Source organism: Saccostrea cucullata, unplaced genomic scaffold, assembly GCF_032062105.1.
Source record: "Saccostrea cucullata isolate Sc308-1 unplaced genomic scaffold, CSIRO_AGI_Scuc_v1 ctg243, whole genome shotgun sequence".
Taxonomy (NCBI): domain Eukaryota; kingdom Metazoa; phylum Mollusca; class Bivalvia; order Ostreida; family Ostreidae; genus Saccostrea; species Saccostrea cuccullata.
Window position 1 is genome coordinate 175,677 of NW_026924631.1, and position 17,992 is coordinate 193,668.

A 17,992-nucleotide genomic window follows, 5' to 3' on the forward strand; every position below is an offset into this window, starting at 1 on the left:
TGACATTGTGAGGATAGTGATACATAGGCATCGGAACCAGAGGGGGGGGGGGGGGGGGCTTAGCCCCTCCGGGGCTCCCCACCCTTTTTTGCAAAGATAGACATAATATATGTATTGAAAATTGGGTTTTACCTTTTTTGTTGGTTAAACCCCCCCTCTCAATTAGCCACGGAATTGCTTCAGACGCCCTCTGGTGAGAGATTGGCGATTGTATGTCAGTCTCGTTTTCACATATTATTATTGTGACGTCATAATAATTAAAACGTCACAATTTACTGGCAGTAGTTTGTGGTTACTTCCAATCCAAGAAAATTATTTCTCCGAGAATATCGGCGAGTTTTCTACCGAAAGTTTCTCATAGATTTTAATTAGAAATATTGGCATCGACTGGAATCTACTTTTTCAAGACAGACAGCATATCAGTATAAAGTAAGTAGCAATACCAACTTTGTATGGCTAGGATAATTGTAATATAAATTTTACTTTCAGTAAAAAACAAAATTAACGCGAGTTTTAGATGCCAGACCACTGGGTTTTCAGTATTTCAAATTCATAATATTCTTTTTTGTAACACTTTCAGAACATGTTTCCTGGATTTTCGTTGATGATCATGGGAGTGTTCGAATTACGGAAATGGTGGGGAAAGAAAAGTTAGTACTTGTACATTAACCATGAATAGTAGACAACTATATTAATTTCCAAAAAAAGGGGGGATTTATATCATTTACAGTGTAATGATTTACCCATGCAGTTAAATATTTTATAAATGGCCGGTAAATGAGACGATTAAATTTAAAAAGCAGTTCAATCTTAATACATGTACATGTATTTCTATTTCAGATTTTAAAAGAAATGAGAAAAGTCTCATCATAAACCCGGAAGATTTGGGAACTGATGTTGACACAGGACTGAACGAAGAGGAGTTCAATAGATTAGTTTCGGATGAAATTGACAATTTGATTGCCTCAATCCAATCTTCAATGTAGATGTTGCTTAATGTATATGAATGTATATTATGTTTAAATTAAATATACCTGTATTTTATAAACGACAAATTTTCTATTGTCGTGTTTACGTGTATAATCTCTGAAATAGCTGCATGGTTCTCGTTTTTATACAAGAAAAAAGATAGATCTCCCTGATGTTTTATTGACTAATCAAGGACCCCGGAAGGCATTTAAGCAAATGAAAAGTACTTTAAAAAAATACATGTAGCAATAAAAAATGTATTTTTAACAGTATATCTATTTTCTCCCGAACTCTCCGCTCATAGACACTTGTTTCTGTAATGATTTTCAACCAAAGATATAAACTTACACAATGTATCAAACACTTTGAGAGAAAATGCGCTGTGAGTGTCAGACTATTACCATTGTCTACCAACACAACTATCTACACGTATGACATATTTAAAACATATGGAGATAACGAACAGTATTCAAGATCAAAAGTCCTTTAATCAATACAAAATAGGAGCAGAGCAAACACGGACCTCCAAAAACATCAGAGTTGGGATCAGGTGCCATGGAGGAGTAAGCATCCCCTGCCGACCGTCACACCCGTCGTGTGCTCCTTGTTATGATCGGGGAATAATTGAATTCAGTGTATAAATAATGGACTAACAGTATAAAAAACGTCAGTCAGCATTTGACTCAAAGATATATATATATTTTTCTTTATTTTCTTTTACCTCTGTAATTAGCGTCAAAACTTTTAAGAACTAGCTGCGGAAGGACTGGAGATAAGAAATTAACCGAATTTTTCAAGCGGATGGTATAAAAAAGGATATTTCTATTTATCATTTAGATACATAGTCAATAGTTAGCTTTTTATTAATATCATTGTAATAAACTACAATAAAAAGGAGAACTAAAGCTGAGAAAGATGCATAAAGGGGTGGGGCAAAGGTGATTTCGATTTTTACTTCCGGGGTGGGGGTGGGAGTTAGTGTTCTATATGAGATTCAATACTGTAACTCATGAATCGCCAGTCAAAATCAAATTAGATTTTGGTTATTTAATGACTACCCACTTTTTTTTTGCAAAGACAGACATAATATGGCAATGAAATTTCGGTTTTACCTTTCTTTGTTGGGTTAGCCCCTCAACCCCACTTTCAATTAGCCACCCCACTTTGAATTTGCTTCCAACGCCTATATACAGATGTATGTGTTTAGATTACATAACTTGAAAATACGTGTGAAAAGATAACAAAACGTTACAAATATTTTATTACACTTCTTTTTTTATAATCTACGTGAGTTGTGTATGTTCCCCCTAAAGCCTGGTTCCCGAGGCCTACCGATTCTGCTTGGAGGCCTCAGGATTCAGGCTTTGCCCCTAACTGCATAATCTCGAGAGGTCGAAAAACACGAGAAGCATCTATTTGTCAACTTCTACCCAGAGTTTTCGTTCCACTTGTAATACGCCCTCTGGTGAGAGATTGGCGATTGCATGTCAGTCTCGTTTTCAATATTATCATTGTGACGTCATAATAATTAAAACGTCACAATCTACTAGCAGTAGTTTGTGGTTACAAAGTATTTCTCCGAGAATATCGGCGAGTTTTCTACCAAAAGTTTCTCATAGATTTTATCTGTGAAATATTGGCATCGACTGGAATCTACTTTTTCAAGACAGACAGCATATCAGTATAAAGTAAGTAGCAATACCACCTTTTTTATAGCTAGAAGAATTGTAGCATAAATTTTGCTTTCAGTAAAAAACAAAATTAACACGAGTTTTAGATGCCACTGGGTTTCCAGTATTTCAAATTCATAATATTCTTTTAACACTTTCAGAACATGTTTCCTGGATTTTCGTTGATGATCATGGGAGTGTTCGAATTACGGAAATGGTGGGGAAAGAAAAGTTAGTACTTGTACATTAACCATGTATAGTAGACAACTGTATTAATTTTTCAAAAAAAGAATGATTTATCCAGTTAAATATTATTTAAATGGTCGGTAAATGAAAAATACTAAATTTAAAAAGCAGTTCAATCTTAATACATGTACATGTATTTCTATTTCAGATTTTAAAAGAAATGAGAAAAGTCTCATCATAAACCCGAAAGATTTGGGAACTAATGTTGACACGGGACTGAACGAAGAGGAGTTCGATAGATTAGTTTCGGATGAAATTGACAATTTGATTGCCTCAATCCAATCTTCGATGTAGATGTTGCTTAAATGTATTATGTTTAAAATTAAATACATCTTATAAACAACAATTTTTCTATTGTCCTGTTTACTTGTAATCTCTGAAATAGCTGCATGATTTTCGTCTTTATACAAGAAAAAAGATAGATCTCCCTGATGTTTTATTGACCAATCAAGGACCCCGGAAGGTATTTAAACAAATGAATAAGTACTCAAAAAAAAAATACATGTAGCAATAAAAAAAATGTATGTTTTAACAATATATCTATTTTCTTCCGGACTCTCTGTTCATAGACACTTGTTTCTGTAATGATTTTCAACCAAAGAATTAAATTTACACAATGTATCAAACACTTTGAGAGAAAATGCGCTGTGAGTGTCAGACTATTACCATTGTCTACCAACACAGCTATCTACATGTATGACATATAGATGTGAAACATATGGAGATGAAGAACAGTATTCAAGATCAAAAGTCCATATAACAAAACAATATAGGAGCAGAACAAACACGGACCTCAAAAACATCAGAGTTGGGATCAGGTGCCATGGAGGGGTGAACATCCCCTGCCGACGGGTCACACCCACCTTGTGCTTCTTGTCATGATCATGTCATGCCCCCCCCTTTTTTTTTGCAAAGATAGACATAATATATGCATTGAAAATTGGGTTTTACCTTTTTTTGGTTAAACGCCCCCTTCCTTTCAATTAGCCACGGCACCCCACTTGCAATTGCTTCCGACGCCTATGTGTTAGGTATACCGGTATAACATAACTTGAAAATACGAGTGAAAAGATAACACTATATATCACCACCTCAGATGTTTCCCATGTGTATCTTTTTCATTTCAATATATTATATATAATAAGTAGGAAATTTTTTAAAGCGTTGCAAATATTTTATTAACTTTCACATTTAAAAAAAATCTACGAGAGTTGTGTATGTTGCCCCAATAGCCGAGCTATGCCCCTAAAATTGCATAATCTCTAAAGGTCGAAAAACCCGAGAAGTAGCGATTTGTCAATCTCTACTCAGAGTTATCGTTCCAGTTATAAAGAAGTGTTGAGCGAAGCGTAATACGCCCTCTGGTGAGATTGCATGTCAGTCTCGTTTTCACATATTATCATTGTGACGTCATAATAATTAAAACGTCACAATTTACTGGCAGTAGTTTGTGGTTACTTCCAAACCAAGAAAAGTATTTCTCCAGGAATATCAGCGAGTTTTCTAACAAAAGTTTCTGATAGATTTAAATTAGAAATATTGGCATCGACTGGAATCTACTTTTTCAAGACAGACAGCATATCAGTATAAAGTAAGTAGAATACCATCTTCTTTATAGCTAGAATAATTGTAATATAAATTTTGCTTTCAGTAAAAACAAAATTAACACGAATTTTAGATGCCACTGGGTTTCCAGGATTTCAAATTAATATTATATTTTTTAACGCTTTCAGATGTTTCCTGGATTTTCGTTGATGATTATGGGAGTGTTCGAATTACGGAAATGGTGGGGAAAGAAAAGTTAGTTCTTGTATATTAACCATGTATAGTAGACAACTGTATTAACTTTTCAAAAAAGGAATGATTTATCCAGTTAAATATTATTTAAATGGTCGATAAATGAAAAATACTAAATTTAAAAAGCAGTTCAATCTTAATACATGTACATGTATTTCTATTTCAGATTTTAAAAGAAATGAGAAAAGTCTCATCATAAACCCAGAAGATTTGGGAACTGATGTTGACACGGGACTGAACGAAGAGGAGTTCAATAGATTAGTTTCGGATGAAATTGACAATTTGATTGCCTCAATCCAATCTTCGATGTAGATGTTGCTTAAATGTATTATGTTTAAAATTAAATACATTTTATAAACAACAATTTTTCTATTGTCCTGTTTACTTGTAATCTCTGAAATAGCTGCATGATTTTCGTCTTTATACAAGAAAAAAGATAGATCTCCCTGATGTTTTATTGACCAATCAAGGACCTCGGAAGGTATTTAAACAAAATAATGTTCCGATCACACCTGCTTTGTGCTCCTTGTCAGGATCATGTCATGCCCCCCCCCCCTTTTTTTTGCAAAGATAGACATGGTTTATGTATGGAACGCCATGGCTGCCTTATGTTAGATGATTATATTATATGCTGTGGGTTTATAATTATATGCTGTGGGTTTATAATTATATGCTGTGGGTTTATAATCATATGCTGTGGGTCTATAATTATATGCTGTGGGTTTATAATTATATGCTGTGGGTCTATAGTTATATGCTGTGGGTTTGTTATTATATGCTGTGGTTCTTATATTATATGCTGTGGTTCTATAATTATATGCTGTGGGTCTATTATTATATGCTGTGGGTTTGTAATTATATGCTGTGGTTCTTTTATTATATGCTGTGGGTCTATAATTATATGCTGTGGTTCTTATATTATATGCTGTGGTTCCATAATTATATGCTGTGGGTCTATTATTATATGCTGTGGATCTATTATTATATGATGTGGGTCCAATATTATATGCTGTGGTTTTATAATTATATGCTGTGGGTTTATAATTATATGCTGTGGTTTTATAATTATATGCTGTGGGTTTATAATTGTATGCTGTGGTTTTATAATTATATGCTGTGGGTCTATAATTATATGCTGTGGATCTATTATTATATGCTGAGGTTTCGTTATTACATGCTGTGGGTTCATAATTATATTCTGTGGTTGTATTGTTACATATTCTGTCGGTTTATTAGAAACTAGCTATTCAAATCTGGACTTCTAGTTTTTTTAGTTTACTTGCTCAAAAAATGGCGGCTAACCGTAATAGGAATGAGAGAGTGGAATGCTAAATAGGAAGACATTGCCTGATTGGTTTAAATAAGGAACATGTATGTAATGTTTTTTTTTTATTTTTTAAAAGTAGAAATATTAATGTTTGAAATAAATGAGGGAATGTATGAATATTACAGAAATATAGAAATACCAGGGGGATTGTAAGAGCGGGGGTTGATTTTTTTTATGGAATGTAGGAATATAACAGAAATATAGAAATACCAGGGGAGATTGTAGGAGTGGGGATTGATTTTTTTTTGGGGGGGGGGCAGAGTGTTATTTACTGCCGATACCTATAAGTTAATTTTTATCAACTGCAATTTTGACTTATAAACGCCATGGACCCTATATTTTGGTAGGATTTTTTTTATAAGCGCTTGGATTAAAGTTTCAAACGATGCCATAAACTGCAAATACTTATCATATTAAGAGCAATCTGATGCACATTGTTAACTTACTTACTTCCTCTGACATTATCAAATGCATCACGCTATACTAATCATTGGCGTCGGAAGCAAATTGAAAGTGGGGGGGGGGGGGCTAAGTGATAAAAAAATATATATTCCATCAAAAAACCTGACAAGCAAAAAAAAAAAAAAAAAAAAAAAAAGAAGGAAAATGCCCTAATAACGAAAATTCTATTTCGTAGGGGGGGGGGGGGGGGGGTAGGTTCGAACTTACCAGTACCAAAAATTTTATTCCAAACACCACCAATTTCCCCATTTTTAACCTATACTGCGACGTATCTGTGGAAAGTTGGAGGGGGGCTAAACCCAAGAAACAATGTTCAATGTCTAGACTAAGTATATGTTTGGAAAAAAAGTTGGGGCCAAACCCCCCTCCCCCCCCCCCCCCCCCGGTTCCGACGCCTATGCTAATATCTACATTCTTCTCACTACCCCCTCTTTTAACAAAGGACATAACTCCTCTCAAATCTCAACACACCAAAAACAAATCTTTTTTCTTATTTTATATATACATGTATATTTCCTCTCGGTGTGTCGTCAAATAAAGAGCAAAATATCATTTTTCTTGACCTTAAATTCCCTTAACATTTTAAAAATTAAGATCTCTATAAGGAAAAGAGTACCAATTATTTTCCCACAGAACTCTATACAAACCTTTTGTCCTCTCACTACTATACTAATTTAATTTCGGAATCGTTTGAAACTTTATTCAAGGCGCTTATACCCCATTGTACCCCCCCCCCCCAAAAAAAAATATAAAGGGTCCCATGGCGGTTATAGGTCAAAACTGCAGTTGTTTAAAAAATTGAAAATTAACTTTAGTAACCGCCAGTAAATAACACTCTGCCAAAAAAAAAATCAACCTCCGCTCTTATAGTCTCCCCTGGTATTTCTATATTTCTGTAATATTCATACATTCACTCATTTATTTCAAACATTAATATTTTTACTTTAAAAAAAAAAAATAACATACATGTACCTCATTTAAACCAATCAGGTAATGCCTTCCTATTCAGCACTTCACTCTCTCATTCCTATTACGGTTAGGCCTAGTGCAGTTGCCACCATTTTTTGAGCAAGTAAACTAAAAAAATCAGAAGTCCAGATTCGAATAGCTAGTTTCTAATAAACCGACAGAATATGAAACAATACACCCACAGCATATAATTATGAACCCACAGCATATAATAATGAAACCACACCATATAATAATAGATCCACAGCATATAATTATGAACCCACAGCATATAATTATAAAACCACAGCATATAATTATAGACCCACAGCATATAATAATAGATCCACAGCATATAATTACAAAACCACAGCATATAATTATAGACCCACAGCATATAATAATAGATCCACAGCGTATAATTATAAACCCACAGCATATAATAAAAGAACAACAGCATATAATTACAAATCCACAGCATGTAATATAATCATCTAACATAAGGCAGCCACGGCGTTCCATATTTATGCATTGAAAATTGGGTTTTATCTTTATGACGTTTATTTTGTTGGTTTACCCCCACCCCCACTTTCAATTAGCCACCCCACTTTCAATTTGCTTCCGACGCTTCTGTGATAACTTTTAAAAGAGAAGACTGGACATCCAATTGGTCATGTACGAAAGAAGAAATGAAAGTAATATTTTATATGTACATTACTTGTGAAAACAACCTCAGTTCGGAAGGAACCATCGTGAATTTATGACCTTGACTTAATTATCAAAAAAAATAATTTTCATCGTATATAACAGAAGAAACTGGGTTTTTAATTTCTCTTTTTCCACTTATGTGTACATGTATTATTACCTGTGACAAAGTATACAGTATTGATACTAGTTATGTATTTTGTATGATGGACAGATAAGACAGGACATATTTACAAGACATGCAGTTACAATATGCTATAAATAATTGAATACCAACCACTATAACACCGAACGCAGGGGACAATTCTTTGAATTTACTTGTTTTATTTCATTATAAATGTTTGCTTTATAATATTGAATATTTTTTTGGTTTATATTTTTGGGATAATTTTGGGAGTAGGTGTTTGCCTTTTGTCGCGTTTCTTTGTTTTTGTTTTGAATTTTATATTTGCTGCAGATACCTATAAAATTATTTAAATATACCGACTGGCGCCTATGATCTCATAAGATCTCATGCATACACTCACTGCTACACAATGAGACTTTTAAATCATTCCTTGCAATTGCTTCTTTCCTTTCGTTTAAAAGTCACACGAAAAATCAAGATTACTGGTATTAAATTTGATCCAAATTTAGGAGCTTACAAAACACTAGTTACACATGCAAGCAAACTTTACTTTTTTAAACATGGTCTTACATTTTTGTGTGTGTGTGTGAAATTAGTGGGGGGGAGGGGTCATCATTAAAATGCTAAATCGATATGGTGTAAGGTGAATAAAAAAATATTGAATTATTCAAATATAATTGGCGGGGAGGGCGGGGGGGGGGTATATGTACCATTAGGCCTACATCGAGATATTTTTGTTGCATGAACGAATAAGTGTGTTTTCCTTGTTTCAAGACTAATATTTTTTCTTCAAGACATGTACTTGATGTCTGACTTCTTTTGAAAAAAAAAAACAAACCAAAACTTGTATACTATGGTCATCAATTATAAGAGGTGGTGCTTATTTTGTCCTCTCAAACCTCGCCCTTAGAATGTAACATACATTTTAAAACCTTGGCATCAGCTGCATTATGGGGGCGTCAGAATTAAATATTAAATATCAATTTTTGGAGTTATCCTTCCTGGCTGAGGATCGGATATCCTTAAATGCTAAAACAATGTCTGAAGCCTCCTCTTCTGAGAGGACATCTATGTGAATTTCATAATTTTTTTTATATAGTTAAAATATATGATTGAGTGGGAAGATTCGGTTTCTTGAGATCAACACTATTTCCGGATGTATGAAGAAAAAAAAAAACATATATCATTCCCTCTAAATGAATATTTGTATTTTCCCCATAGTTTTTTTCCTTTAAAGTCAGAAAGGGAAAACTACACATTTTTATTGACAAATATAGTTTGTTCGAAAAGCATTTGTTAGATCAGATGAGAACACGATTCATGTAGAAACAACTCAACTAAAAAGCACTGTGTACTCGTGTTCTACCGGATATATGTAGAACCTTCTGATTTGTAATACTGAATAAACAAAAACAAAATAAAAAAAAACAACAATAACAAAAACTGACAATCAAAAATCAAATAAACAAACAGGCCAAACAATCCAAACAAAAATGGAAAAGATAATTTACAATAATTTCCGAACACTTTCAACAAAAAAATCTTGTATTAATCTAAGATATTAGGTATTTATATTTTCACCATTTGCAGAACTATATCTGAGTTCCTTGGCACTTTCTCTACAGTGCAACCGAATGTCATAAAGTTTTTTACCGGGCAAATCTTTTAATCCTATTTAAAGCTCCATATTCTATTATCCGTTTTACAAAATCTCCCAAAAGAGGCAAACGTGCCACTGAACATATCTGAATTTTATATACCTCTGCGTGGCCATTTTAATAATTACAAACATGGAATTAAATGTCCCAGTGCTGCGAAGTTTTTGGGAGTTTACATGGTACTAGCCCGCTATTGAATTGTTGAATAGGTAGGTATTGCTAATTGAAAGCCGGCTGTTTGATCACGATCTCGAACTCGCCATTGGTTCGGTGTTGTATTGCGTTCCCTGGTTGACCACTCTTGGTGCTGCGGACAGTGGCCTGCGCTCTGAAAACCAAAACCTCGTAGGATTAAATCCGTGTAATATAATAATCGCTAATTACTGCGTGACATGGAATTAAATTATTATTAGGTGAAATAAATAAATACGGTGTGTACTGGTTTTGGATACAGTGATTTATGTGTTTGGATTTTCGAAACGAAGAATTGGAAATAAAAACAACAAAAAATGGAAATTTATCTCGAATTTTATGTGTTTTGACATAAATGGATGGATACTCCAGCAAAAGGAAAAGGAAGAAATGTGTGTTAATGGACAGAAAATATGGGTTTGACCAAAAATGGATATTTCTTGAGTCTTTCGCTTTTTCCAGCTTTAGTACACGCAGGTACTTTTTTTCCTCTTTACTTTAAATCCAATCCTCAGCTTTTATTTTTTAAAATCCTTTTTATTCTTTAAATAAAAGCGAACATTTACCTTTTTCAAATTGATTTCATTATTCTCTGTTCTTACAAATGTATTCATCTTGATTTTCATTTGACCTGAATTTTTACATCGAGTCTTTCACTAAATTTTAATTCCCATGAATGTTTGTTGTTGACGATATTTATTCGAGTGTGAAACCAAAAAAAGGGAAATGCTTTATTTACGAACTTAATTCTGCAGTGATTGTACAACGCTAAACAAATCATGAATTTTCACTTGACCTTAATCACTTCAAAATCAAAATACCTTTCACAAACATAACACTCGTTGGCGATGAATTTTAAATTATACAAACACTCTCTTAAGGTTGAAATGTTTAAGAAAAAAAATTTAAGCGTACAACGTTTTGTGATTTACGTATTAGCTGAACTCCTTTGCGGATAATCCACAGAGCCCCCCCCCCCCCAAAAAAAAACCCCGAAATTAATCTGATTATGCATTTTACACGGTGGAGTCATGAAAGTCACACGTAAAAATCATTTTATAAAAAAAAATAGTACAAAATGAAGTTTATTTCAGGTAATTGATACTTCAAAATATCTTCAACACCATCTACGTTTTATTTTGGACATGAAATCTTTAAAAATTCATAATCTTTACAATTTTATATAAATATAATCTTCTTATATATATGGAGCAACAGTATTTAACTTGACATTTCAATTCACGTGGAAACCTGATTTAGGCGTTCATGTTTGAGGGCGATTTACAAATTAGTGATCAATTAAAACCCATTCAGCTGGATAAATACTAATAAACAATATCCGAGGAGCCGACCTGTTGTCGAAATCACAATTACATACGTAATTTTATATGTAAGTCAAGTGATTTAATTGACTAGTTACGCCGTAATCTCCTGACACGTATATTATTTGTATTGACGAATTTATTTGTTCGATCCAGTTATGGTATGAGAGACGGGGTAAAAAGGCTCACAGACTACGACTTTTGACTTATCAGCAATATTTACCACAAAGGAAGTGAAATTAAACCCCAAATTACCCATATACACCTAGATGAGATAGCCAATGAAATATCTTTTAACATTGAAAGAAAAAATTGTTTATCATGAAAAGAAAATAATCTCATACTGTGAAAATGTAGAGTTCTGCAGAACTGTAGCTCTCCGAAAAAAAAAAAATATTGACAGACCGGGGAGCTACAGTTTTGCAGTTAGTGAAAACGTATATTAAAAGAAACTATGTGTACATGTAAGAGGGACTTATCCGATTTTTTTAAAATCATGATTTCCAGTGAGATAATGGAATTCAATTCTCGAACCCAATACTCGCGTCCAAATAAAACTGGCAAAAACAAGAACTCCTAGTAATGGAGAGGGGTAAATTTCTTTGAAGATCGACATCATTTTGAAACATACCAGGACTACTCACATCGCAAAACAAAGGTCAAAACTCAAGAAAATATATCTTGTCCATTATTGATTTATATATTCCAATCGGTACATGAAGAGATATACTGATAGAAGTATATAATGCCGTGTTTATGTCATCATTAAAGTTTCTGTATTGCAGAGAAATTTAAAATGTTAACTAAAAGAAAGTGCTAAATTCAAAATGGGAGTTTTTGCAAAGTTGAAAGCTTGCATATTCTCATGGCTAAAAAAGAAGAAATTATTCTAAAGGAAGTTTTTTGAGAAAAAATATATCAATTATTCAATAGAGAAAAACCCTTTTCCCAAAAGTAGCGAATAACCTTCTTGGAAAAAAATCTTGTGTCCTTGTACTTTAAATAAAAGTGACCCCAAAATCTAGCTAGAAGAAAAGATTAATTTAATACATTTGTAATTTCTTCATTGTGTATGTTGATAGAATTTAAAAGGATTCTTTACACTTGGTTCAAAATGGACAATAAGGGAACCGAAAAATAGAAGTCCTCTAACAAACCTATATATTTTCTTCCAAAGCAATACATTTGTGTATTAGATTTTTAGACTTTTTTAAAATCTAACACTTGAAAAGAGATATCCAGAAATACTGTCATGGTCAACGCTATAACGTGTTAGTTTTTGAACTTGACTTTCATTTTAACAATCAAAACACTGAGAACAGTCTTAAGTCAAAATTTAGGAAAATGAAAAATGTCTTGATAAAATATTAAAATTGGATTTAATTCGGTTTTTTTTGAAAAATTGCATTTTTTAATATAGAAAATATGAGATTGAAAAATTACATAATGGTTTTTTAAAATTGAAAGGATATACAAACATCAAGACCATAAACTGAGAACATTTGAAATTTTTACAAGTCAGTGTAACTTTTTGAAAATTATTATAAATAAAGTTATTCAAAATAATTTTTTACAAGACAACAAGGTTTGGACAACAACTATTATTTTTACCTTATGAGAAGAAGGCTTTCTGGTTTTTACATACTGTTTTTTTTTATTCCGAGTTTCAAAATTGTTCACATGCCTATTTATTTCTAAGATACCAGTTAAGAGTTGATTCAAACATATATACATTATATATGACTATATTATTACCCCAAACCAAAATGTAGGTCATACAGTAGATCGCAGATCAAGGTCATTCATACTTCAAGGCCACTTTTAATTTGAATGAAATTTTTCTTGTGTGAAATGTTTCTTATGGTTTATGGGTTTGCCATCTCTCGAATCAAGGTCACATTTTACAAATAAAGGTCACTGAAAAAGTTAAATATTTAGTGTCAAGGACATAATTTTGACTTTACGGGTGGGAATTTATTGCATTCATTTGTAAAACGGTCAAGGGGTATCATATATATTTGGGAATGGGGGATACATAAATTTGGACGGTGTACATATAAATCAATTTTGAAAATCTGATAAACGACAAAGAGAGAAAAAAAAAGGTAGAGGGTGTCAGATGCTGAATCAATGCTTTTCGATCAGAAAGCAGAAACAGTCCTATTTTTTGGATTTAGGTGTTTTCTCTTACCATTGTAGACAAAACATTAAGATACAAAGGCGTTCAGATGCATTTTCTGATAACTGTAAGTAAGTCAACTTTGCCAATGCAATTTGCCATTGCAAAATGGGTTTTCTTCTACATAATCTCAAGGAAAATGCAATGATAATCCGCTTACGACATTTACAGATTAAACATATAGGACTACAGCTTTGCATTAACAATTAACAAAAGAAATCTTTAATGATTTGTTACAAAAGTTATGATTTAAAATGTATCCACAATCAGAACTGTTCTTTGTAATACTTTACATAACTTTTTGAAATCCGTCCAGAAATCTTTGTTTCATGCGATTAAATCTTTACAGCTCTATCAACATCTGATTTGATATGGATTAGTTTTTGAGCACTGGTGATTTGTATGACTATGTCCTTCCACATTCTCTCTCTTATAACTGTAAAATAGGCGAGGAATATTAAACATGAATACTCTCGTCTTTATCCTTAGCTGCATCTGAAGTAAAAAAAAATTTCACTTTCATTTTTGCATTTTACACACTTTAATAAATAATGGACAAAATCACATGTTTTTCTTTCCTGTAAAATAATAGAATTTTTTTCATAACTGACATTTGACTTTTGTTTTGATTTTGTATGTCATTGATATGTTTTGTCATATTTACATGTGTATTGTTGTGTCAAGACCTTCCACAAAGCGAAGTGAGGGACAAAAATTAAATTTCACTTTTGTTAATACTAGGACATTCATACTTCATATACATGTATATATTTCTTGTCCTTTTTGTCACAAAAACTTTAATCTTGACCATAACTTTTGATGAGAAAAGTGATATTTCACGTGTACTTGACAAGACATCCAAATATAAGTGTGATTTTTTTTTATCCCGTTACCTTGTCCTTGAAGTTTGACCTACTTTGCAAAAATGTTAACATTGACTTACATTGGTAATAGCTTAACTTTTCAAAGAGAAAAAGACAGGGATTTTCATATTACATGCAGTGTTGTATCATCTATGACAAGAACTTTCTAAATATATACTATGATTTTATGACCCTGTTACCTTGACATTCAAGTTTGACCTACTTTTCAAAAATGTTATATTTCCCCTTATAACTTTTGATTGAAAAGAGATAGGGATTTCATAATTTACATTTACATAATTTTTCGAGAATGCTATGATTTGACCCTTTAACCATGACCTTAACGCTTGAAGCTCAAAGTTAAATTTTGGTGATTACTTTTAAATCACGTATGACAGGGCGTTCATATCTGACACAATATGCCATAAATGTCGACATCCTATCCACTAAGACACCGAACGTGGGGGCCACACTCTTTAAATTTGCCTGCTTATTTTCGTTTGACATTTTTATTTAAAATTAAATAAAGACTCACAATACCTTATAGAGTATCACACAAGTAAAATTTCAAAATATACCTTTGGATAACAGGAAATCGACATAAAAAGACCAAATTATAGACAGACCAAAAATATTGCCAGTCAATATCAGTCTTTTGTTATATAGCCCCATATGACCATAGGCTCTATAACACTGATTGTGGTCATTGATTTCTATTTTGCATATTTTCTGTATTTCATATCTGGGACAAAGTGGTTTAGTTTATTTACCTATTGTTCAAGGCGAAATTCTTTCACATTTTATAATAATTGGACAAATTTGCGCGAAATATTAAACACCACATGAAAAGGGTCGATTCGTTAAAATATAACCTGGGATTAGGGGATTTATTATACAATTTCGTATTGTCGATTTATCAAAGGTAAAATCAATTTGTCATCAAGCTGATATTTCATTAATTTTTACACCTTAGTTCAAATGTCGTTTATACTGTGCCAATTAGTTTGGTTGTCCTTGATCACTGTCATTTAATTAGTCGTGGTGTCATGCTTACAGACATTTAATTCTCATTGTTCCAGTTAGCCTAAAAGTTCATTTATTAGGATGCCATGTCTTAGTCAAATTACGGACAATGAATAAAATTTTACGCAGAGAGAAAGAGAGAGAGAGAGATATATCTTTTCTTTCAGTAATGTAACCTGTGGACGTTTCTATTTCAGATGATAATAGCACTTCAAATCCTGATTACCCTAAAATCTTGACCCCTATCATCGTCTCTTTTGGTGCCCTTATCCTCGCATTTACCGTCGCTAAACTCGTCGACTGCTGTTGCAAGAAAACACTCGAGAAAAATGAAAATCTGGAGTCGTTGGATGACAACACTAAAAAGATTTTACGAGCCCGATTAATTGTGATTCAAATGAAGAGGAAGGAGATGGCGAAGGTTGCCCCAGCGTTGGGGTTCTTGAAACGTTGGTCGACACGGTCCAAAGTATCAAAGAATCTTCAAATGGAGGCTGGTTCCAATAAACAAACTGTGATAACTGTTGAAGAAGCGAGCGAAAAAGAAAAGAAAAACAATTCTTCAGTGGGTGGTTTCTTAAAACAAAACAAAGTCTCAAATGGAATACCAAGTTTAACCCAAAAGAACCAAAAACAAAATATATATAAACAGAGCAGATCTGATAGTTTTAAGAGGAGTAAATCGGAAACTCCGACTCCAGGGTCCGGAAATGATTCTGTGGATCTAGTCATACAAAGTAATCCGGGTACTCCCTCACCTACTTCCGGTAATGCTTCTTTGCTTTCGAGAATTTCATCGCCTAAATCAGTGCCTTCGTCTGAACTTTCGAATCAAACTTCGGTGATTTCAAAATCTGGCAAAAGTGTAACTTTTAATGAAAATGTGGAAGTAAAAACAGAGGACGAAATAGAAAACAAAGTTGATTCTGTGAAAGTAGTAAATGAAACTTCAACTACAGACTCTAACAAACCTTCGAACCTGAAAAAGCCATCTTGAAGGAAGAAACATCTTAAGACTTCTCTGAAAATTTTCGAACTGGACAATCAACATCCACATTGGATTGATTTGAAAATTAATTGCATTTCGAGGGGAACAATAATGGTTGTGAATGAAAAGCGTTCTAAAAGTGCCTTAATTTGGATTTGTCTTTTGAGACAAAATAGTTGTGAAATGTATGCAGAGTGATGTCAGTCTGAAATGCTTCTCTTTTAAATCATATTTGGATACGTTGAATTATCTATATATTTAGATTTTAGACCTATTGCTATCCGGTTTCGTCCGTCGTCGTCCGTCGTCCGTCGTGCGTCGTGCGTTAACATTTAAACATTTTCAGCTTCTTCTCTGAAACCGCTGAACCAGTTTTAACCAATTTTGGCATATAGCATCTGTGGGTAAAGGGGAACAAAAATTGTGAATTTCACGGTCCCTGCCCCCCTGGGGCCTTGGGGGTTGGGCCAAAACCACTAAAATTAGTGTAATCTTTAAAAATCTTCTTTACTCCTGGACATCAGGCAGTTTAACTGTTGGTATAATTGTAATCAGCATTGAGTCCTCTACCAAAATTGTGAAATTCATGGCCATGGGATCAGGGGATCTAGTGCTAGGGCGGGGCTAAATAAGTATATAGTAAAAATGCATTATTTCTTTGAAAATCATCTTCTCTGCTCCTGGGTATCAAATAAACCAATTAAGTACATAATTATGATGAGCAAGAGTGCCTCTACCAAAATTATGAAATTCATGGTCCCAGGGTCAGGGGTTTTGGTGTTAGGGCGGGGCTCTATTGATTATATAGTGAAAACGCATTAATTCTTTGAAAATCTTCTTCTCTGCTCCTGGGTATTAAATAAACTAACTAGTAAGTACATAGTTGTGATGAGCAAGAGTGCCTCCACCAAAATTATGGGTATTAAGTAAACAAACTAAACAATTGCTAGGTGTATAGTTATGATAAGCAATGGTGCCTCTTTCAAAATTGTGAATGCCATAGCATCTAGCTTAAAACATGAACCAAATTCAATCATTTGAAAGTTGTTGCATGATGCTCAGGTGACCTATAAGGCCCATGGGCCTCTTGTTTTTTAACGTGCTTGCATTTACCCCTTTGTTGTTTAAGTGTTCTTTTGAATTGCTGAAATACAATTGTTCGTATCTTGTTGGATGTTTTTCGTTCCCTTAATTGTAGATAATATTGGATTTAATTCATTCCTACGGCTGCATTCTTTTCGGAATTTCCGTGGGAAAAAAACGATTTTGAAATTGAACACATGTATTATTTCATTTTTATAACTAATTGTGCCTTGTGTATATACTCACTGAACACAAAAGTTTGTTAGCCACTGGGCAAATGGACTGTATTAGGGCATGTGTATAAAGAATTCCACAGACAGTTAAACCGTCCTTTCATTCCGACTATGATGCCAAGTTAGATGATATTTCAAGAGATTTTTTTGTGTGTAAATTTCGATTTTCAAAAATCTTGAGGCTTCTGAGAGAACAATCA

At 33.2% G+C, this 17,992-nt stretch overlaps 1 protein-coding gene and 2 long non-coding RNA genes across 3 annotated transcripts; all 3 read left to right on the forward strand.

Moving 5' to 3' along the window:
- Positions 1-237: 237 nt before the first annotated feature.
- LOC134266890 (uncharacterized) lies at positions 238-989 on the forward strand. The gene is made up of 3 exons (XR_009992061.1): positions 238-429; positions 581-650; positions 841-989. It is a non-coding gene; the product is annotated as an uncharacterized LOC134266890 (long non-coding RNA).
- A 1,553-nt stretch (positions 990-2,542) lies between these two features.
- LOC134266891 (uncharacterized) lies at positions 2,543-3,129 on the forward strand. The gene is made up of 3 exons (XR_009992062.1): positions 2,543-2,657; positions 2,801-2,870; positions 3,034-3,129. It is a non-coding gene; the product is annotated as an uncharacterized LOC134266891 (long non-coding RNA).
- A 6,877-nt stretch (positions 3,130-10,006) lies between these two features.
- Positions 10,007-16,661, forward strand: LOC134266892 (uncharacterized). Its single transcript, XM_062749096.1, has 2 exons — positions 10,007-10,578; positions 15,686-16,661. The coding sequence occupies exons 1-2, from the start codon at positions 10,515-10,517 to the stop codon at positions 16,483-16,485; spliced, it is 864 nt and encodes a 287-aa protein (XP_062605080.1). The 5' UTR covers positions 10,007-10,514; the 3' UTR covers positions 16,486-16,661.
- The last annotated feature ends 1,331 nt before the right edge of the window (positions 16,662-17,992 follow it).

Coding starts and splice junctions, on each gene's coding strand:
- LOC134266892 (XM_062749096.1), top strand. CDS start 10,515: ATGGGTTTGACCAAAAATGGATATTTCTTGAGTCTTTCGCTTTTTCCA. Junction 10,579..15,685: donor TCCAGCTTTAGTACACGCAG/GTACTTTTTTTC, acceptor TTTCTATTTCAG/ATGATAATAGCACTTCAAAT.